Source organism: Salmo salar, chromosome 12 (assembly GCF_965601325.2).
Source record: "Salmo salar chromosome 12, fSalSal1, whole genome shotgun sequence".
NCBI classification, from domain to species: Eukaryota; Metazoa; Chordata; class Actinopteri; order Salmoniformes; family Salmonidae; genus Salmo; species Salmo salar.
The window spans coordinates 83,921,787-83,945,447 of record NC_138302.1 but is presented as its reverse complement, the minus strand read 5'-3'; the positions used below and the strand labels follow the sequence as shown (position 1 = coordinate 83,945,447).

Below are 23,661 nucleotides of genomic sequence, written 5' to 3'. Positions count from 1 at the left end.
ATCACCAGGTGCACGGCTGTCCATTTGCAATATGTTTCAATGGGCATTTACCATAACGAATTTTACATGCTAAAAATACTGCAGAAATGCAAAATTTACTGGCCCGATGAACTCGGGATGGCCGGGTAGTGATAGTGGTTCCTCTTCATCGCTCCATGGTGACATGAGAGAAGTGGGACTCTGTCGTTTTTAATGATTTTTTGAAAAATGTCCAAAATGACCAGGGGCGCCCCCTATTGGATGGGCACGGGTGGGGGGGGGGGGTGCTCCCTACCCAACCGTAGACCCCTTGCTCCCCCTAAAGGCATTAAAAAACATTTTTAAAATGTGCTCCTGGTAACCCATTCCAATCACCAGGTGCACAGCTGTCTATTTGCAATATGTTTCAATGGGCGTTTACCATCACGAATTTGACATGCTCGAAAATACTGCAGGAATGTGAAATTGACTGGCCCGATGAACTCGGGATGGCCGGGCAGGGATTCTGGTTCCTCTCCATCGCTCGTTGGTGTTGATTTCAGAATGTCAATTTGGTGATGGTCTATCACTGTTTAAACATATTGCAAATGGAAGTCAGCCAGCAAGTCAGTAAGCACGTCACCGTACATCAGTCAATTAGATATCATTCTGACGCCAAACTGATACAAACTGACACCACACCCACTTTTTCCAACTTGTTTAGAAGCCAAATATCACAAATTTCAGAGCAGCCCCAAAATTCACAGCACCTTCTGTTTAACCTGTTGGGGATAGGGGGCAGTATTTGCACGGCCGGATAAAAAACGTACCCGATTTAATCTGGTTACTACTCCTGCCCAGTAACTAGAATATGCATATAATTAGTAGATTTGGATAGAAAACACTCTAAAGTTTCTAAAACTCTTTGAATGGTGTCTGTGAGTATAACAGAACTCATATGGCAGTCAAAACCCTGAGACAAATCCTAACAGGAAATGGAAATCTTACGTGTGGAATAACTTCAAACCATTTCCATTGAAACACACAGGGACTTATTAATCATTTAGCACTTCCTAAGGCTTCCACTAGATATCGACTGTCTTTACAAAGTGGTTTGAGTCTTCTATGGTAGAAACTGACCCAAAGAGAGGCTTTGGAAGTTGGTCACAGGGGGAGGGCCATTACCATTATGACGCGGGCGCCCCTGGCTACCCTCCCCTTTCGAAACGTTTAGTAAGACAATGCAATCGTCCGCCTTGAATATTATTGAAGCTCTGGTTGAAAAAGGCCCTAAAGATTTATGTTATACAACGTTTGACATGTTTGAACGAACGTAAATATATATTTTTTGCACATTCGTGACGACAAGTCCCGCGCGCTTCAGTACATTATGAGTAGCCTTCGGAAAGCGCTAACAAGAAGGAACTATTGGGACATAAATTATTAACTTTTTCGAACAAAACTACATTTGTTGTGGACCTGGGATTCCTGGAAGTGCCTTCTGATGAAGATAATCAAAGGTTTTTATTTATTTATTTATTTATTTCACCTTTATTTAACCAGGTAGGCAAGTTGAGAACAAGTTCTCATTTACAATTGCGACCTGGCCAAGATAAAGCAAAGCAGTTCGACAACATACAAAAACACAGAGTTACACATGGAGTAAAACAACATACAATCAATGATGCAGTAGAAAAAATAAATAAAAAAAAAATAAGATTATATACAATGTGAGCAAATGATGTGAGATAAGGGAGGTAAAGGCAAAAAAATGCCATGGTGGCAAAGTAAATAAAGTATAGCAAGAAAAACACTGGAATGGTAGATTTGTAGTTTGAAGAAAGTTCAGAGATAAAATATAAATAATATGGTGCAAAGGAGCAAAATAAATAAAATAAATAGATACAGTAGGGGAAGAGGTAGTAGTTTGGGCTAAATTATAGATGGGCTATGTACAGGTGCAGTGATCTGTGAGCTGCTCTGACAACTGGTGCTTAAAGCTAGTGAGGGAGATAAGTGTTTCCAGTTTCAGAGATTTTTGTAGTTCGTTCCAGTCATTGGCAGCAGAGAACTGGAAGGAGAGATGACCAAAGGAGGAGTTGGCTTTAGGGGTGACCAGAGAGATATACCTGCTGGAGCGCGTGCTACAGGTGGGTGCTGCTATGGTGACCAGTGAGCGGAGATAAGGGGGGACTTTACCTAGCAGGGTCTTGTAGATGACCTGGAGCCAATGTGTTTGGCGACGATTATGAAGCGAAGGCCAGCCAACGAGAGCGTACAGGTCGCAGTGGTGGGTAGTATATGGGGCTTTGGTGACAAAACGGATGGCACTGTGATAGACTGCATCCAGCTTGTAGAGTAGGGTATTGGAAGCTATTTTGTAAATGACATCGCCGAAGTCGAGGATTGGTAGGATGGTCAGTTTTACGAGGGTATGTTTGGCAGCATGAGTGAAGGATGCTTTGTTGCGAAATAGGAAGCCAATTCGAGATTTCACTTTGGATTGGAGATGATTGATGTGAGTCTGGAAGGAGAGTTTACAGTCTAACCAGACACCTAGGTATTTGTAGTTGTCCACAAATTCTAACCTGTTAGGGCTAGGGGGCAGCATTGACACGGCTGGATAAAAAACATACCCGATTTAATCTGGTTACCACTCCTACTCAGTAACTAGAATATGCATATACTTATTACATATGGATAGAAAACACCCTAAATTTTCTAAAACTGTTTGAATGGTGTCTGTGAGTATAACAGAACTCAAATGGCAGGTCAAAACCTGAGAGATTCCTTTACAGGAAGTGGCCTGTCTGACCATTTCTGGAACTTCTTTGCCATCTCTATCATTTACTAAGGATCTCTGCTCTAACGTGACACTTCCCACGTCGTCCATAGGCTCTCATAGCCCGGGAAAAAAGAGAATGTCGTCATTCCAGCCCCAGGCTGAAACACATTATCGCCTTTCTCAAGTGGCCCATCAAGAGACACTAGCTTATGCGCGTGACCCCGACCGCCCCCGCCTTTGGGATTTTTTCCTCTGTTTGCCGAAAAGGAGATTCCCTGTCGGAATTTTATCGCTTTTCTACGAGAAAAATGACGTAAAAATTGATTTTAAACAGCGGTTGACATGCTTCGACGTACGGCAATTGAATACTTTGAATTTTATTGTCAGGAATTGCGCCAAGCGCGCGACACTTCTTTACTATTTCGGATAGTGTCTGGAACGCACGAACAAAACGCCGCTATTCGGATATAACGATGGATTATTTTGGACCAAACCAACATTTGTTATTGAAGTAGACGTCCTGGGTGTGCATTCTGACGAAGACAACAAAAGGTAATGACATTTTTATAATAGTAAATATGATTATGGTGAGTGCTAAACTTGCCGGGTGTCTAAATAGCGAGCCCGTGATGCCTGGGCTATATACTTAGAATATTGCAAAATGTGCTTTCACCAAAAAGCTATTTTAAAATCGGACATATCGAGTGCATAGAGGAGGTCTGTATCTATAATTCTTAAAATAATTGTTATGCTTTTTGTGAACGTTTATCGTGAGTAATTTAGTAAAATGTTAGCGAATTCCCCGTAAGTTTGCGGGGGGTATGCTAGTTCTGAACGTCACATGCTAATGTAAAAAGCTGGTTTTTGATATAAATATGAACTTGATTGAACAAAACATGCATGTATTGTATAACATAATGTCCTAGGGTTGTCATCTGATGAAGATCATCAAAGGTGAGTGCTGCATTTAGCTGTCTTCTGGGTTTTGGTGACATTATATGCTGGCTTGAAAAATGGGTGTCTGATTATTTCTGGCTTGGTACTCTGCTGACATAATCTAATGTTTTGCTTTCGTTGTAAAGCCTTTTTGAAATCGGACAGTGTGGTTAGATTAACGAGAGTCTTATCTTTAAATGGCTGTAAAATAGTCATATGTTTGAGAAATTGAAGTAATAGGATTTTGAAGATTTTGAAAATCGCGCCACAGGCTGGCAGTGGATGTTACGTAGGTGGGACGAATTCGTCCCGCCGGTCCCATAGAGGTTAAGTTAGAACCGTCCAGAGAAGTGATGCTGGACAGGCGGGCAGGTGCAGGCAGCGATCGGTTGAAGAGCATGCATTTAGTTTTACTTGTGTTTAGGAGCAGTTGGAGACCACGGAAGGAGAGTTGAATGGCATTGAAGCTCGTCTGGAGGGTTGTTAACACAGTGTCCAAAGAAGGGCCAGAAGTGTACAGAATGGTGTCGTCTGCGTAGAGGTGGATCAGAGATTCACCAGCAGCAAGAGCGACATCATTTATGTATACAGAGAAAAGAGTTGGCCCAAGAATTGAACCCTGTGGTACCCCCATAGAGACTGACAGAGGTCCAGACAGTAGGCCCTCCGATTTGACACACTGAACTCTGTCAGAGAAGTAGTTGGTGAACCAGGCGACGCAATCGTTTGAGAAACCAAGGCTACTGAGTCTGCCGATGAGGATGTGGTGATTAACAGAGTCAAAAGCTTTGGCCAGGTCAATGAATACGGCAGCACAGTATTGTTTCTTATCGATGGCGGTTACGATGTCGTTTAGGACCTTGAGCGTGGCTGAGGTGCACCCATGACCAGCTCTGAAACCAGATTGCATAGCGGAGAGGGTGCGGTGGGATTCGAAATGGTCGGTAATCTGTTTGTTAACTTGGCTTTCGAAGACCTTAGAAAGGCAGGGTAGGATGGATATAGGTCTGTAGCAATTTGGGTCAAGAGTGTCACCTCCTTTGAAGAGGGGGATGACAGCAGCTGCTTTCCAATCTATGGGAATCTCAGACGACACGAAAGAGAGGTTGAACAGGCTAGTAATAGGGGTTGCAATAATTTCGGCAGATAATTTTAGAAAGAAAGGGTCCAGATTGTCAAGCCCAGCTGATTTGTAGGGGTCCAGATTTTGCAGCTCTTTCAGAACATCAGCTGAATGGATTTGGGAGAAGGAGAAATGGGGGAGGCTTGGGCGAGTAGCTGTGGGGGGTGCAGTGCTGTTGAATGCAGTAGGGGTAGTTAGGTGGAAAGCATAAGTAAGGGAATATTTACAATAGTATTTTGATGGTTGATGGTTCCAAGATGGCGCTAACATGTATCGCCTAGCCTATTTTTCTGAGCATACCACGTCGTTTATTGCAAAGTGTGATTTTCCAGTAAAGTTATTTTTAAATCTGGCAATGCGGTTGCATTCACGAGATGTTAATCTATAATTCTTTGAATGAAAATATTACATTTTAACAATGTTTTCGAATAGTAATTTTGTAAATTGTAGCGCTGATTCACCGGAAGCATTTGAGGGAAAGTATTTTCTGAACGTCACGCGCCGATGTAAAATGCTGTTTTTATATATAAATATGAACTTTATCGAACAAAAAAATGCATGTATTGTGTAACATGATGTCCTAGGAGTGTCATCTGAGGAAGATTGTCAAAGGTTAGTGCTGCATTTAGCTGTGTTTTGGGTATTTGTGATGCATGCTAGTTGCTTTGAAAATGGCAGTGTGGTTATTTCTGGCTGGGTACTCTCCTAACATAATCTAATATTTTGCTTTTGCTGTAAAGCCTTTTTGAAATCGGACAACGTGGTTCAATTTAGGAGAGGTGTATCTATAAAACGGTGTAAAATAGTCATATGTTTGAGAAATTGAAGTTATAGCATTTATGAGGTTTTGTATTTCGCGCGACGCGATTCCACTGGCTGTTGACTAGGGTGGGACGCTTGCCCAGAGAGGTTAAACCATAATAAAAACATAAAACATGTAGTTAGGTTCTAGCTGCGGCTCCAGTTCTGACATTATGTGTAGGCCTAGCTGAGGCGACCCCGAATCCCGAGTTTTGGCTCGATAGGTCATTCGGTGCCCGAGCAGCGACCTTAATTGGTGCTGAAAATCCACATTTTCCGGGCGTTGCTATGGGGTCCTTGAATGAGCTATTGGACAGAAACTTTGGGGTCCGTCTCTATGGGCCGAGGCAGTTTCAATGCTTATATTCCTGCGACTCTGGAACTTTTCTAAATGTCGTCATTTTCATGATGGTCAAAATGAATTGACGTTATTGCAAATGTACGAGGCTGTTTCTCGGTCTGAGAACCTTCTAGAGCCACATAACTCACCATGCACTATCGACTTGAGCTCTAGAACAGGTTTCTAAGGTTTCAGATCTCTAGGTCTGACAGTTCCTTGATAGTTCAAACAAAGGTAACTATTGCAGGCTGTGTGTGTCTGTAAGCACCACACTGTGTCACTCCGTCCTTGCTGTGTGTGTGTGTGTGTGTGTGAGCTTTTCTTGGAAATCTTATGGGAGAAATGACTGATTTACAGTACATGAGGGTTACCTAGTCACACATATGAAGTTTTGGAAAGATGTAACTTTTTTAACCCTTCAAAACTGCCACTGTGACCCCAATTTAAGGCACTTCCGGTTGGCACAGGAAGCTTAAAGTAAACACATATCCTCATTGAGGTAGGCATTTACATAATCCTGAGTTTTAAGTCTTTATGTTAACCTGTTAGGGCTAGGGGGCAGCATTGACACGGCTGGATAAAAAACATACCCGATTTAATCTGGTTACCACTCCTACTCAGTAACTAGAATATGCATATACTTATTACATATGGATAGAAAACACCCTAAATTTTCTAAAACTGTTTGAATGGTGTCTGTGAGTATAACAGAACTCAAATGGCAGGTCAAAACCTGAGAGATTCCTTTACAGGAAGTGGCCTGTCTGACCATTTGTTGAACTTCTTTTCCATCTCTATCATTTACTAAGGATCTCTGCTCTAACGTGACACTTCCCACGTCGTTCATAGGCGCTCAGAGCCCGGGAAAAAACAGAATGTCGTCATTCCAGCCCCAGGCTGAAACACATTATCGCCTTTCTCAAGTGGCCCATCAAGAGACACTAGCTTATGCGCGTGACCCCGACCGCCCCCGCCTTTGGGATTTTTTCCTCTGTTTGCCGAAAAGGAGATTCCCTGTCGGAATATTATCGCTTTTCTACGAGAAAAATTTTGTAAAAATTGATTTTAAACAGCGATTGACATGCTTCGAAGTACGGTAATGGAATACTTAGAATTTTATTGTCACGAATTGCGCCAAGCGCGTGACACTTCTTTACTATTTCGGATAGTGTCTGGAACGCACGAACAAAACGCCGCTATTCGGATATAACGATGGATTATTTTGGACCAAACCAACATTTGTTATTGAAGTAGCTGTCCTGGGTGTGTATTCTGACGAAGACAACAAAAGGTAATGACATTTTTATAATAGTAAATATGATTATGGTGAGTGCTAAACTCGCCGGGTGTCTAAATAGCGAGCCCGTGATGCCTGGGCTATGTACTTAGAATATTGCAAAATGTGCTTTCACCAAAAAGCTATTTTAAAATCGGACATATCGAGTGCATAGAGGAGGTCTGTATCTATAATTCTTAAAATAATTGTTATGCTTTTTGTGAACGTTTATCGTGAGTAATTTAGTAAAATGTTAGCGAATTCCCCGGAAGTTTGCTAGTTCTGAACGTCACATGCTAATGTAAAAAGCTGGTTTTTGATATAAATATGAACTTGATTGAACAAAACATGCATGTATTGTATAACATAATGTCCTAGGGTTGTCATCTGATGAAGATCATCAAAGGTGAGTGCTGCATTTAGCTGTCTTCTGGGTTTTGGTGACATTATATGCTGGCTTGAAAAATGGGTGTCTGATTATTTCTGGCTTGGTACTCTGCTGACATAATCTAATGTTTTGCTTTCGTTGTAAAGCCTTTTTGAAATCGGACAGTGTGGTTAGATTAACGAGAGTCTTATCTTTAAATGGCTGTAAAATAGTCATATGTTTGAGAAATTGAAGTAATAGGATTTTTAAGGTTTTGAAAATCGCGCCACAGGATAGCCGTGGCTGTTACGTAGGTGGGACGAATTCGTCCCGCCTAGCCTAGAGAGGTTAAGAACTGACTGATTTACACAGGGTTGAATGCACTATTTCATACAAACTGCAGGTTGGGTATGGCAAAACACTTTTAGGGTGAATTTAATCACTTCCGGTTGCTCCAGGAAGCTTAGAATCAACACAGGTTCATAAGGCATTCATAACCCACATAGGCTTCAGGTTGAATTAATGTGAGCAGGCATTGTATGCCTATGGGGAGAGAAGTCATTGCAAACTGTTTGATGTAAACACCTTCTTTTCACTGTTAAGGGTTAATGCCACACGGTCAAGGTTAGACTTGCACAGATCAGGAGGACCTCAGGAACGTTCCTGAGGTCGAATTGTGCTTCTAACCCTAACGGGTCTCTCGCTGTCACCCAAAAGCACTTGAAATTTAGGTCCAGGCTTCATTATGGGCCTACTTTTTATCACGGTCGCTGCGCTCAGTCCGAGCGAGTTACGGTCAAGCAGGGCATCTCGTTGAACTCGGCACAGCCTAGAGATTATGGTAATGCCATTGCAGGCTCTGTGTGTCTTTAAGCCCCGCAACGTGTCACTCCATCCTTGCTGTGTGTGTGTGTGTGTGAGTGTGTGAGTTTTTTCTTTGACATCTGTTGGGAGAAATGACTGATTTACAGTTCATGAGGGTTGCCTAATCACACACATGAAGTTTTGGAAACATCTGACCTTTTTAACCCTTCGAAACAGCCCCTTTGACCCACATTTAAGGCACTTCCGGTTGACACAGGAAGCTGAAAGTGAATTCATATCCTCCTTGGGGTAGGCTCTTACAGAATATTGAGTTTTAAGTCTTTACGTTAAGAACTGACTGATTTACAGTGGGTTGAATGAGTGTGTGTGATTTCAGAAAATCACAGAAAATCACAATCTCGCAGAGCTCCGAAACCCACCTTAACGGATTCATCTGAACACGCCGCAACTGGATCTGTAACTTAAAAAAATAAACATTTCTTTGAGCATTACCAATTGTACATTGTACGATTTCTCTTAAATTACAATAGATAAATGGCTGGTTCTTTTTTTCCTGACACCGTAGGTTCATGTACTTTGACGTGAAGCGGTCAAATTAGCGCTCTATTTTCATTTTTGACCTTTAATCCCAGAATAATGGTCTTTACTCAAAAAGCGTTGAGGCCTCGATGCCATCTTGTTTCTGGGCTAACTGCCCATTATGCCAAACCTATGCTCACCAAGTTTCGTCTTCGAAGTCTTTTCCGTTTAGGAGAAATGGCCATGTCGTGATTGGTAATGTTTTGTACATTTGCAATAAGATTCCATTAACCATCTGGTGGAATTTACCGGGACAGCGGAAAAATAACCAAAATTTTAAAATTTTATAATGTCTGAGAGACTTCGTTTGATGAATTCCCGGAAGATCTGGCCCCGGTGCATGGCCCGCCGCCGTCGGCAAATTTTTTAAACATTCGAGGACGTCTAGTAAGGGACCGTACATTTGCAATAGGGAGTTTCTCACCAATCATACAGCAAATGCCGAAAAGTGCCCTTCATGTATGCAAGGCCCCTGAACTCTCATGTATTTTCTGCAATATGCAATGATATGGGCATCGACCATGTAAAGCTTTTACAAATCAAATCAAATTGTATTTGTCACATGCGCCGAATACAACCTTACAGTGAATACTTACTTACAAGACTTTAACCAACGATGCAGTTTTAAGAAAATACCCCCCAAAAAATTATTCAGGAAAAAGTAAGATATGAAAAACAAATAATTAAGAGCAGCAGTGAATAACAATAGCGGGGCAATATACAGGGGGTACCGGTACAGAGTCAATGTGTCAATATGCGGAGGCACCGGTGTCGAGGTAATTGAGATAATTTTGTACATGCAGGCAGGGTTGTTAAAGTGGCTATGCATAGATAATAACAGAGAGTAGTAGCAACGTGAGGGAGGGGGGGTGCAAGGGGCAAAGAATTGACACGTTTTTTTAAATTGAGAGACGAGCTTAAAGTTTTCTTTACTGACCATCATTTTCACTTGTCTGACCGCTTGCATGATAACGAGTTTTTCACATGACTGGCCTACCTGGGTGATGTTTTTTCTCACCTGAATGATCTAAAATCTAGGATTTCAGGGACTCTCCGCAACTATATTCGATGTGCGGGACAAAATTGAGGCTATGATTAAGAAGTTGGCTCTCTTCTCTGTCTGCATTAACAAGGGCAACACACAGGTCTTTCCATCATTGTATGATTTTTTGTGTATATAGCGAAGCACCTGAGTGAGTTGGATGACACAAACAACTGGATACGTTATCCCTTTCATGCCCTGCCTCCAGTCCACTTACCGATATCTGAACAAGAGAGCCTCATCAAAATTGTAACAAGCGGTTCTGTGAAAATTGAATTTAATCAGAAACCACTGACAGATTTCTGGATTGGGCTGCGCTCGGAGTATCCTGCCTTGGAAAATTGCTCTGTTAAGACACTGATGCCCTTTGCAACCACGAACCTATCTGAGAGTTGATTCTCGGCACTCACTAGCATGAAAACTAAATACAGGCACAGACTGAGTGTGGAAAATGATTTAAGACTGAGACTCTCTCCAACACAACACAACATTGCAGCATTATGTGCATCCTTTCAAGCACACCCTTCTCATTAACCTGTGGTGAGTTATTCATAATTTTCGATGTAGAAATAAAGTTTTATAAGTAAGATGACTAAATGAAGAGCAAAATTATTGTTTATTATTATATTATTATTTGTGCCCTGGTCCTATAAGAGCTCTTTGTCACTTCCCACCAGCCAGGTTGTGACAAAAACTCACACTCATTCTTATGTTTAATAAATGTATCGTATAGTGTGTGTGTGGCAGGCTTACAATGATGGCAAAAAAAAACATTTGAGAGTGCGCTGACCCTGGTGCTAGAGGAGGTATGCAGCTGGAGGTTAAATGTTTGAAAGGGGTACAGTACTATAAAACATTTGGAAACCACTGCTCTACAGGATCGGTGGGTCCCCCACGGGACAGTTGACCTAACGTAGGCTAATGTAATTAACATGAGGTTGTAAGTAACAAGAACGTTTCTTACCGCACTGTCCAATTTACAGTAGCTATTACAGTGAAATAATACCATACTGTTGTTTGAGGAGAGTGCACAGTTAAGAACTTGAAAATGTATTAATAAACCAATTAGGCACATTTTAGGCACATCTTTATACAAAATGTTGAACAGAAATGCAATGGTTCATTGGATCAGTCTAACACTTTGCACATACACTGCTGCCATCTAGTGGCCAAAATCTACATTGTGCCTGAGCTGGAATAATAAACTCAGCAAAAAAAAAACGTTCCTTTTTCAGGACCCTGTCTTTCAAAGATAATTTGTAAAAATCAAAATAACTTCACAGATCTTCATTGTAAAGGGTTTAAAAACTGTTTCCCATGCTTGTTCAATGAACCATAAACAATTAATGAATATGCACCTGTGGAACGGTTGTTAGGACACTAACAGCTTACAGACGGTAGGAAATGAAGGTCACAGTTATGAAAACTTAGGAAACTAAAGAGGACTTTGAACGTGCCTTAGCCATGCTGCAAGGAGGCATGAGAACTGCAGATGTAGCCAGGGCAATAAATTGCAATGTCCGTACTGTGAGACGCATAAGACAGCGCTACAGGAAGACAGGACGGACAGCTGATCGTCCTCGCAGTGGCAGACCACGTGTATCAACACCTGCACAGGATCGGTGCATCCAAATATCACACCAGCGGGACAGGCACAGAATGGCAACAGCAACTGCCCGAGTTACACCAGGAACGCACAATCCCTCCATCAGTGCTCAGACTGTCCGCAATAGGCTGAGAGAGGCTGGACTGAGGGCTTGTAGGCCTGTTGTAAAGGAGGTCCTCACCAGACATCACCGGCAACAACGTCGCCTATGGGCACAAATCCACCGTCGCTGTACCAGACAGGACTGGCAAAAAGTGCTCTTCACTGACGAGTTGTGGTTTTGTCTCACCAGGGGTGATGGTCGGATTCACATTTATCGTTGAAGGAATGAGTGTTACACCGAGGCCTGTACTCTAGAGTGGGAACGATTTGGAGGTGGAGGGTCCGTCATGGTTTGGGGCGGTGTGTCACGGCATCATCGGACTGAGCTTGTTGTCATTGCAGGCAATCTCAATGCTGTGCGTTACAGGGAAGACATCCTCCTCCCTCATGTGGTACCCTTCCTGCAGGCTCACCCTGACCTGACCCTCCAGCATGACAATTCCACCAGCCATACTGCTCGTTCTGTGCATGATTTCCTACAAGACAGGAATGTCAGTGTTCTGCCATGGCCAGTGAAGAGCCCGGATCTCAATCCCATTGAGCACGTCTGGGACCTGTTGGATCGGAGGGTGAGGGCTAGGGCCATTCCCCCAGAAATGTCTTGCAGGTGCCTTGGTGGAAGAGTGAGGTAACATCTCACAGCAAGAACTGGCAAATCTGGTGTAGTCCATGAGGAGGAGATGCACTGCAGTACTTAATGCAGCTGGTGGCCACACCAGATACTGACTGTTACTTTTTGATTTTGACCTACCCTTTGTTCAGGGACATATTATTCCATTTCTATTAGTCACATGTCTGTGGAACTTGTTCAGTTTATGTCTCAGTTGTTGAAACTTGTTATGTTCATACAAATATTTACACATGTTAAGTTTGCTGAAAATAAACGCAGTTGACAGTGAGAGGACGTTTCTTTTTTTTGCTGAGTTTACATTATGGCCTTTCTCTTGCATTTCAAAAATGATGGTACAAAAAAATACAAAAAAAGTATGTTTTTTTTCTTTGTATTATATTTTACCAGATCTAATGTCTTATATTCTCCTACTTAATTTAACATTTCCACAAACTGCAAAGTGTTTCCTTTCAAACGGTATCAAGAATATGCATATCCTTGCTTTAGGTCCTGGGCTATGTACAGGTGCAGTTATCTGTGAGATGCTCTGAAAGCTGGTGCTTAAAGTGAGAGAGGGAGATACAAGTCTTCAGTGATTTTTGCAATTCGTACCAGTCATTGGCAGCATAGAACTGGAAGGAAAGGTGGCCAAAGGAGGAATTGGCTTTGGGGGTGACCAGTGAAATATACCTGCTGGAGCGTGTGCTACGGGTGGGTGCTGCTATGGTGACCAGTGAGCTGAGATAAGGCGGGGCTTTACCTAGCAAAGACTTGTAGATGACCTGGAGCCAGTGGGTCTGGCAACGAATATGTAGCGAGGGCCAGCCAACAAGAGCGTACAGGTCGCAGTGGTGGGTAGTATGTTGGGCTTTGGTGACAAAATGGATGGCACTGTGATAGACTGCATCCAATTTGCTGAGTAGAGTGTTGGAGGCTATTTTGTAAATGACATCGCCAAAGTTGAGGATCGGTAGGATAGTCAGTTTTACGAGGGTATGTTTGGCAGCATGAGTGAAGGATGTTTTGTTGCGAAATAGGAAGCCGATTCTAGATTTAATTTTGGATTGGAGATGCTTAATGTGAGTCTGGAAGGAGAGGTTACAATCTAACCAGACACCTAGGTATTTATAGTTGTCCACATATTCTAAGTCAGAACCGTCCAGAGTAGTGATGCTGGATGGGTGGGCAGGTGCGGGCAGCAATCGGTTGAAAAGCATGCATTTAGTTTTACTTGCATTTAAGAGCAGTTGGAGGCCATGGAAGGAGAGTTGTATGGCATTGAAGCTTGACTGGAGGTTAGTTAACACAGTGTCCAAAGAAGGGCCAGAAGTATACAGAATGGTGTCGTCGGTGTAGAGGTGGATCAGAGAATCACCAGCAGCAAGAGCGAAATTATTGATGTATACAGATAAAAGAGTCGGCCTGAGAATTAAACACTGTGGCACCCCCATAGAGACTGCCAGAGGTCCGGACATGAGGCCCTCCAATTTGATACACTGAACTCTGTCTGAGAAGTAGTTGGTGAACTAGGCGAGGCAGTCATTTGAGAAACCAAGGCTGTTAAGTCTGCCGATGAGAATGTGGTGATTGTCAGAGTCAAAAGCCTTGGCAAGGTCGATGAATACGGCTGCACAGCATTGTCTCTTATCGATGGCGGTTATGATATCGTTTAGGACCTTGAGCGTGGCTGAGGTGCACCCATGACCAGCTCGGAAACCAGATTGCATAGCAGAGAAGGTACGATGGGATTCGAAATGGTCAGTGATCTGTTTGTTAACTTGGCTTTCGAAGACCTTAGAAAGGAAGGGAAGGATAGATATAGGTCTGTAACAGTTTGGGCCTAGAGTGTCTCACCCTTTGAAGAGGGGGATGACCGCGGCAGCTTTCCAATCTTTGGGGATCTCAGACAATACGAAAGAGGTTGAACAGGCTAGTAATAGGGGTTGCAACAATTGCAGCGGATAATTTTAGAAAGAGAGGGTCCAGATTATCTATCCCGGCTGATTTGTAGGGGCCCAGATTTTGCAGCTCCTTCAGAACATCGGCTATCTGGATTTGGGTGAAGGAGAAATGGGAAGGCTTTGGCAAGTTGCTGTGGGGGGTTCAGGGCTGTTGACCGGTTTAGGGGTAGCCAAGAGGAAAGCATGGCCAGCCGTAGAAAAATGCTTATTGAAATTCTCAATTATTGTGGATTTATCGGTGGTGACAGTGTTTCCTCACCTCAGTGCAGTGGGCATCTGGGAGGGGGTGCTCTTGTTCTCCATGGACTTTACAGTGTCCCAGAACTTTTTGGACTTTGTGCTACAGGATGCACATTTCTGCTTGAAAAAGCTAGCCTTTGCTTTCCTAACTGACTGTGTATATATTGGTTCCTAACTTCCCTGAAAAATTGCATATGCAGGGGCTATTCGATGCTAATGCAGTACGCCGCAGGATGTTTTCATGCTGGTCAAGGGCAGTCAGGTCTGGAGTGAACCAAGGGCTATATCTGTTCCTGGTTCTACATTGTTTGAATGGGGCATGCTTATTTAAGATGGTGAGGAAAGCACTTTTAAAGAATAACCAGGCATCCTCTACTGACGGAATGAGGTCAATATCCTTCCAGGATACCCGTGGCAGGTCGGTTAGAAAGGCCTGCTCGGTGAAGTGTTTTAGGTTGCGTTTGACAGTGATGAGGGGTGGTCGTTTGACCACAGACCCATTACGGACGCAGGCAATGAGGCAGTGATCACAGAGTTCCTGGTTAAAGACAGCAGAAGTGTATTTGGAGGGCAGGTTGGTTAGGATGATGTCTATGAGGGCATCTAGCTTAGATTGTAGGACGGCCGGGGTGTTAAGCATGTCCCAGTATAGGTCACCTAACAGTACGAGCTCTGACGATAGATGGGGGTCAATCAATTCACATATGGTGTCCAGGGCACAGCTGGGGGCAGAAGTTGGTCTATAGCAAGCGGCAACGGTGAGAGACTTGTTTCTGGAAAGGTGGATTTTTAAAAGTAGAAGCTCAATTTTTTTGGGCACAGACCTGGATAGTATGACAGAACTCTGCAGGCTATCTCTGCAGTAGATTGCAACTCCGCCCCCTTTGGCAGTTCTATCTTGTCGGAAAATGTTATAGTTAGGGATGGAAATTTCAGGATTTTTGGTGACCTTCCTGAGCCAGGATTCAGACACGGCTAGGACATCCGGGTTGGCAGTGTGCTAAAGCAGTGAATAAAACAAACTTAGGGAGGAGGCTTCTAATGTTTACATGCATGAAACCAAGGCTTTTACGGTTACATGCATGAAACTAAGGCTTTTTACTTTTACGGTTGATAACCAGCGCACTTCTGTATGTTGTAAAAGCGTTTCATGGCCAATGCCCATATCATTGCATATTGCAGAAAATACACAAGAGTTCAGGGGCCTTGCTTTAACAAAGTTAACCATTTTCTCTGTAATGTCCAAAATGTCTTTCAAGCTGTCAGGCATTCCATTGGCAGCAAGAGCCTCTCGTGGATGCTGCAGTGTACCCAAGTGGCGTTGAGAGCAACTGCTTGCACATTCGTTACCACTCCACCATGTCTCCCTGTCATGGCTTTTGCACCATCAGTACAGATACCAACACATCTTGACCACCAACGTCCATTTGATGTCACAAAGCTGTCCAGTACTTTAAAAATATCCTCTCCTGTTGTCCTTGTTTCCAGTGGTTTGCAGAAATGGATGTCTTTCTTAATTGACCCCCCATAAACGTAACGGACATATACCAGGGGCTGTGACAGGCCCACCACGTCTGTTGACTCATCCAGCTGTAACGCATAGAATTCACTGGCTTGTATGTGAAGCAGTAATTGTTTCAAAACATCTCCTGCCATATCAATGATGCGTCGTGAAACAGTATTGTTTGATGAAGGCATTGTCTGTATAGTTTCTTTGACCTTTTCCCCCAGCATTGTCCCAGCCATATCCGCGGCAGCAGGAAGAATTAAGTCCTCCACAATAGTATGGGGCTTGTCTGTCCTAGCCCCTCGGTAGATCACCATACAAGACGCTTCTAACCCCGACTTATTAATTAATGGTATCTGTTGCTTTTATACATGTCTTACTACTCGAAAGTCATCTTAATTCTCGCTCAAAAAACTCCCGTGGATTATTTTTCAAATTGCCGTGTTTTGTTTCTAAATGTCTGCACAAGAGTGAGATAGCACTTTTGCACATATAACACACTGTGGCTGAGGAAAGACACTACTCCCAATATAAGTGAATCCCAAATCAATGTAGTTCTCATCATATTTGCGGCTCTTCGATGGTCCAACGTCCCTATCTGTTGTTTGGTGCTTTCCCGGGTAAGGGGGCAGTAGCTCTTTGGCTGCATCAGATTCACAACTGTCAGTGTCCATGCTAGCTGGGCTAACAACGAATGTAGAATTACTGATGCTAGCATTGGATGTGCTCGTGGAAGCAGAACAACTTGTGTTGTTGACAGGTGCAAGTGTAGTACTGCTGGTAGAGCTGGTATGTGTCTCTACGGACGCAGCCCTTACTTTTTTTAACCATTTATCCATTTTCGGGCAAACAGAATGAGCAGCAGCTTTGTTTCGCTACATACGGACCGTTAGTGGAATTCCCACGAGAGAGTAATGGATAATGTGATTAGATATCAATTATTTGACTAGGCTACCTGTATTTGACATTGTGTTGTTATTTCGCTGAACACCAGATGGTTTAATTTTATTTTTGGGCTGTGAAACGAGGCTACTCAGGCAAGAAAAAAACCTCACCCAAATGTATAGCCCTGTTGGAAAATATAAATGGACTGTTTGAAAATGGGAATGTATATTTTTTTTTTTTACAAATGTTTTTTTATTTTTATTTTATGTTTAGTAATTTATTGAAAAATATATATATATTTGGCGTAGCCCCGACAGCATTGCGCATACCCCTGTTAACTTGTTGACAAGTTAATAGGCATTTTATTGTATTTTAAAAGTGATACAGAATTTTGTTTGGTTGTCATTACATCCAAATATCAACACTTGAAGGACATTTTTCTTCTGCTTGGATAGTTCCATTTGTGTCACCGTGTGGCTTTAATTCCAGTTTGTCCACAAATTAATCATTGATATGTTGGCTTCACGTCTCCATCTCAACCAAAAAACAACTAAATCAAATTAAATCAAACTTTAAATGCACTTTAAATAAAGTTTGATTTGATTTAGTCCTATTCTTTAACCTTGATTTTTGGTTGAGATGGACATGTGAATCCAACATATCAAACTGGAATTAAAGTCAGACTAAGTGAGTGGCACAGATGGAACTATCCAAGCAGAAGATACATCTGCTTCAAATGTTAATATTTGGTTGTGTCGACAACCAAACACAATTCAATATCTCTAAATATCATTACACTTGAAATCAACCAGTGCTTGAAACCCTGGGCCTATGTATTGTCTATTTTAGTTGAATCCGAGGTTGAATTGAAACAATAGCTGTTGATGACTTTGCAAATGCTATATAGTCCTAAATATCATAATTGATAATACATGAATGATAGAGTAAGGTCACATTTCATTTGCTCTGCTAAACCTACCCTTTGGAATGACTTCGATAGCAACAGTAATTCTAATTCGTTTTTAAGTGGAGGTCGCTTAAAAATCCTTCTCACAATAGCACATTGGTAATAGCTGTAGCATCTCCAGTAGTAGGTGGTGCCCAGCTTATTGTTTTTTTTGTTTTGTTTTTCTGATAGTGGATTAAACATTGAAGATGTGACTTTGTTTAAAAGGAACAAATTCAACAAATACAAGGTTTGTCTATATTTAAATTTGGTTATCATGATGACATAATCCTATGGTTTACATTTTACCCTCAAAACAACAGTTTACGTTGATTACTTTTTCGAATCCAATGTATTTGCCATGTAGATTCCACGTCACAATACGTTGACAAAACAACGTTGATTCAACCAGTTTGTGAACAGTGTGTTTCTACCATGGATAGTGTCAGTTATATCTCACCAACAGACTAAATCCTTAACATGTTGGGTCCATACTTGCGAACATTAAAACTTTTTCTCCATCTCAAAATGCTCATCAGCCAATTAAAATTGTTGATGTAGTTGCATGTGATAAAACGCTACATGTTAGCTGTTCCCATTACATAACCTGGCACATTTAGCCCTATGCTAATCTGAGTAGGTGGCAGTGAATAATTCCTGTAACAAATTCTGCATCAGCCTATGAAAGATCTTAGACTTTATGTCCACCAACCAATGGCATTTCTGGAAATAGGGCAACTTGGCCATCAGAGAGATATTTTGAACCTCCAAATTCAACGTTTACTTTTGTTCCACTTGGTCTGTCTCAAGTGTAGAGTGCAAATAATTGAATGATGCATCCTTGACTAGGCTACTAGCTACTAACGTTAGACAACATTTAAAAAATGCACGTTTTCACATATCTGACAAAATCCCATGTTTTTGCTCATCCATTTCACACACACATCCATGTGCTTTTATGGAAAAGAGATTAACGAGGTCTAGAGCGGTTGACTCCAAAACAACAGTGCACTTTAACCCCGCCAAGTATTTTGTTGAGGAAAACACTATTCACTGCTGGTCCTCGATGCTCGATTCAAATAACGCATTTGTGACCAAGTGAATGATTATAATAATGCATACAAAATGTTGTAAATGTACGTGTCGGCCTACACGTCTACGTAATAAATGTAAGCAATAATCAACGAGGGTCTATGCGTTCTATGGAAAATAATGCAAAATGCAGCTCCTTATTAAATGTATTTTTAATCTACATTTTCAAGATTTTGGTGGGATTTGAACAATCTGTGGCAATAACGAGGGGGTACCATATGAGGTTGGTGGTACTATAATTGGAGATGACGGGCTAGTGGTAATGGCTGGAGTGGAATCAGTGGAATGGTATCAAAATATTATTATGAGCCTTCCTCCCCTCAGCAGCCTCCTGTAATTTGAACAGTCAGTCAAACACACGTGATCTAGTTGCTTTGATTTTCAGAACGTGCCATTGGACTTCTGTTAAGGATGCTTTCATGAACAAGTGTTGGATTTCATCTACAGACTTAGATCGACATTGCATCTTTGTATCTGTCCCATTATGGCTTCTGTGAGAGCATGGGCAGCGCCACTGAAGCATCCCCATTTTGAAGTAGTCTGTTTTCTTCTTTTACTTCTTCTATGAGTTGGCAAACAAACTGAAAGGGTTCACACTGCCACCTAGAGTGTGTTGTTTGAATAGGTATAAAGCCAAGGTTGGCGATTTGCTGCCACCTGCAATTACGGAATGTTTCCTCACGAATATAATTAATTGGCTGATCCCTCCTTGTGACCTGGATGGAATTATGTTATCCTTCCTTAACCTATTGGAAGTTCCACCCAGTTGGCAACTTAAAACATGGTGAAAGTCCTCAATGGCGCCGCCCATGCTAAAACAGGTTTTTGGGCACTAGGGTCCTCTATCTCTTTGATCACGTCCAACTACATCAACAAATATAATTTTCTCATATGGAATTTGTCACGGGGATATAATCATGGCCAGGTGTGCAGGTTAGCATAGGTCTAAATGTGTCAGGTTATCTAATGGGAACAGCTAACGTGTAACGTTTGATCACGTGCATCTACAGTACGTCAACGATTTTAATTGGCTGATGCACATTTTGAGACGAAGAAAAAGTTGAAACTTAAACTTTTTCTAATGTTCACAAACATGGACTCGTTATGTAATCCAATGAGATTGTAGACTTTGGTGAAACAGATAATTAGAATCCAATAAATTTATGTTGAGATGTCAACATATGTTCGATGGGCTTCCCCAGTTTTCTCACCATAAATCCTGTTCATCTCCATGTTCTATGTAGCATTAAGTTCTCAGCACTTTCTCAGAAGTAGCCTTACTAGTCTAAGCCATATGATTGTAAATAATAGGCTTCAGGAAATTACAATTGCTATCGATACCCTTTTATTTTTTCAGCACTTGTGTCTTAGTCTTAGTGCAGTATTGTAAAACATGCTCCCTGAAAAAATGTGACATTGTAGGATTGTGGAACATATAATGTGTATAAATATAGTCACATTACACTATGCATTATATAGTACATTCGTAGAAAAAAAACAGTTCCAAAATGTATCTTTGGCTATCCCTATAGGAAAACACTTTTTGGTTCCACCTTTAGGGTTCCATGTAGAGCCCTCTGTCGAAAGGGTTCTACATGGAACCCAAAAAGGTTCAACCTGGAACCAAAAAGGGTTCTTCAAAGGGTTATCCTAGGGGAGAGCTGAAGATCCATTTAAGGTTCTAGATACCACCTTTTTTTCAAGAGTGAAATATGCTTTATTTACTGTATGATATGATGTATATGATGATATATGAATTCAAGATTGTTGGCAACTATTTAGAACTGCTGTGCTGCTACTGAAGTCCAAATTGTAATACTAATTTTCTGGCTACCAACTTATAGACCTATGTAAAGTGTATTTGCCCACTTAAACATTGAAAATGTACCTTTTGTGTTTTATTGTCTTGTTTTGTCCCACGTTGAAGCAATGCATCATAATGCACTCTATGTAAAGTGAGTACAGCGACACAAACACCCAAACCAATAAATGAGCTAAAAAAATGTTTTTTTTGTGTGCATTTATTCTCATCTCTCTTTAATGCATTTAAATTGTTATAGCTACTCTTATAAGATTATCATACCACATATTTTTGACAACACCTTCAAGGACAAAACGTCCTGTTTAGTGCACATTCAATATTATTTACAATATACAAATGATCATACAGTAGCAACAGTTTAGCAAGTAAAATAAAAATAGAGATGCCCTCTTTAACCAGCAGAAGACACTTGAGTGACTGAGGATGTTGATGATGCTTCCTCATCATCTCCGGACTTCAATCCCAGCAAATTCATCATGCATGAGCGGAACTGAAAGTGAGGAGGAAGACAATTATCATATGAAAACGATCATGTGACTAAATAAGGAAAAATGATTCATGGTATTAAGGTAACCAGTCAACCTGTTAATTGTTCCAGCGAATACTCTTCCACAAGACACTTAAAAACTATAAACATACCAGCTTATTCATGAAGACATAGATGAGAGGGTTGTAGACTGTGGAGGCCTTGGAGAAGCAGGAAGGTATGGAGGCCAATCGGAGATCAAAGGGTGCACCGCGGTTTTGTACAACCCAGACAGCAAAGGAGGCGTAGGGCATCCAGCACACTAGGAAGCCCACCACCATCACCACCACCATCTTGGTGACCTCCTTCTCTGCCTTCTGGGTGGAGGCAGAGTCTGCCTGTGCCGCGGCAGCCTGTGCGGGGATATAAAGAGGGCATGATTCCAGTGCTGTTGTAACAGCCTACTGATGTCTGTATCTCATCCCAAAGGCTTCCACTAATAATCACTATGACATGGATAGATTCCAAAATAAGCAGAAGAAAGCATGTTCTCAATCTAGAATGTCGCTAGGTTGATTGTAATTCATTAAGATGGTGGTTAGAGTTTTTGAAATGTTTCTTTTCCTACCTTTCCTTTGAACCATTTACCCTTTTTCATGTAGGCTTTTTCATATACATTTAGCTAATTCCACTCGTCATTACTTAGATTACCATATTATATTTTATGTTAATCCTTGTATTGTAACTAAATATGTTCTGCTATATGACAATAAACTTGCCCAAAAAAAACTTCTGTGACTACATTGTTTTCTATGTATTGTTTCCCACTGATTAACAATGCCCATATTATCACGTAGCAACTAATTCAAAGGATCTCTTCCTCTGTGTAACTTGCACATACCGCCTTCATCATGAAGAGCAGCTGGGCATAGCAGAAAACAATGACACTGAATGGGACGCCGAAGCAGAAGAAGAAGAGGAACATGACATAGGACTCATTGTTGTATTTGTTGTTTGTGGTGTACCAGTCTGGTCCACAGGAGCACTGGAGACCTTCTGGAATGTATCTGGGGAAGAGAACGGATCACAGTCCTCACCTTCAAATTCAGGAACAGTGTTGCATCACATGTACAAACAAAAATTATTTGTGTGTGTGTGTGTGTGTGTGTGTGTGTGTGTGTGTGTGTGTGCGAACTTGCGTATGTGAGGTGTTTGTACACACAGAGAGAGAAAGAGACAGAGAGATAGGAGTGAAATTGACACTGACCTACTCCAGCCAAACAGAGGGGGAAGACTGGCAGCCAACCCAAACACCCAAGTGATTGCACAGCCAAGTATTGCATGTGTGCTCTTGAATTGAAAGTTACCGACTGGCTTACAAATAACCAACCATCTTTCAAACGCCACTACTGAGAGAGACCATAAGCTCACCATACCTGCAATGACACAGAAAATAAAAGCACATACATGAATGGTTTATAGGGTGATGTGAATATCCTTTTTACTCTAAGGAATTGCTAAAGCACTGCTACAGATTATCAATTTACCAAAGGATTGAAGCATACAAACTGTCACAATAGATGTGAAATGACTAAATTAAAAGAAATGTGTGACATCAATACATTAATTTCAAATTGTACATCTTAAGCTTGTCTATTAATAGACAATAAAAAAGATGTTCAGATGCAATTGTGCTCATAGTTGTAGTATTTGTAGTCTATATATTTTCCTTACCGCCAAGAGTAGCTGTAAATCCCTCAATCTGGCATGCAACCGATCCCATGATAAAGTATCTGTTGCCAAAGGACAAGCAGGCGGTGGAGGATCCAAACATGGACACCAGCAGGTTAGCTATTGCCAAGTTCACCAGAATGTAGTTGAGATGGGATCGCAGCTTCTTGAACTGGATAGTACACACGATGGTAAGGACGTTGATAGCAGTGCCGGCAACAAATAGGAAGAACATGAAAAATGACATGCCATAGAAGACAGCACTGCCCGCCAGGTGGTCCTGAGGAACCAGGAAGGGGCTGAGTGAAGTGATGTTGTTGGTATCCAGCGCGATAGGGATGTAGAATCCCTCCTGGAGCTCCACGGGGCGAGCATTCGACCTCATTGTGTTCATTTTATTTGATAACCAATTTGTTTTAGTATAATTTGTTTCCCCACTACCAATGTCTTATAACTACAAAGATCTATTCCATTAAAAGGAGAAAAAGTAATTCAAAATGCGTTAATTGCCTGGTGTCTACCTCAGGAGCTCGAAGGTTGATCGCATGTCCTGTTGGGGAACTAAGTGGACTTTTATAAGGCCTTAAGAGTGATATCACAGTGCCCCACCCTCAAATGAAAGATGTCAAGTAATTTCCTCAACACACAAGTCCTCTCATAC

At 41.7% G+C, this 23,661-nt stretch overlaps 1 protein-coding gene across 1 annotated transcript; it reads right to left on the bottom strand.

The window, feature by feature from the left end:
• Positions 1-21,194: 21,194 nt before the first annotated feature.
• Positions 21,195-23,394, bottom strand: opn1sw2 (opsin 1 (cone pigments), short-wave-sensitive 2). The gene is given in 5 exon segments (NM_001123706.1): positions 21,195-21,293; positions 21,443-21,682; positions 22,171-22,336; positions 22,537-22,705; positions 23,004-23,394. Coding segments are annotated over 5 exon segments (1,065 nt in total).
• Positions 23,395-23,661: the final 267 nt, after the last annotated feature.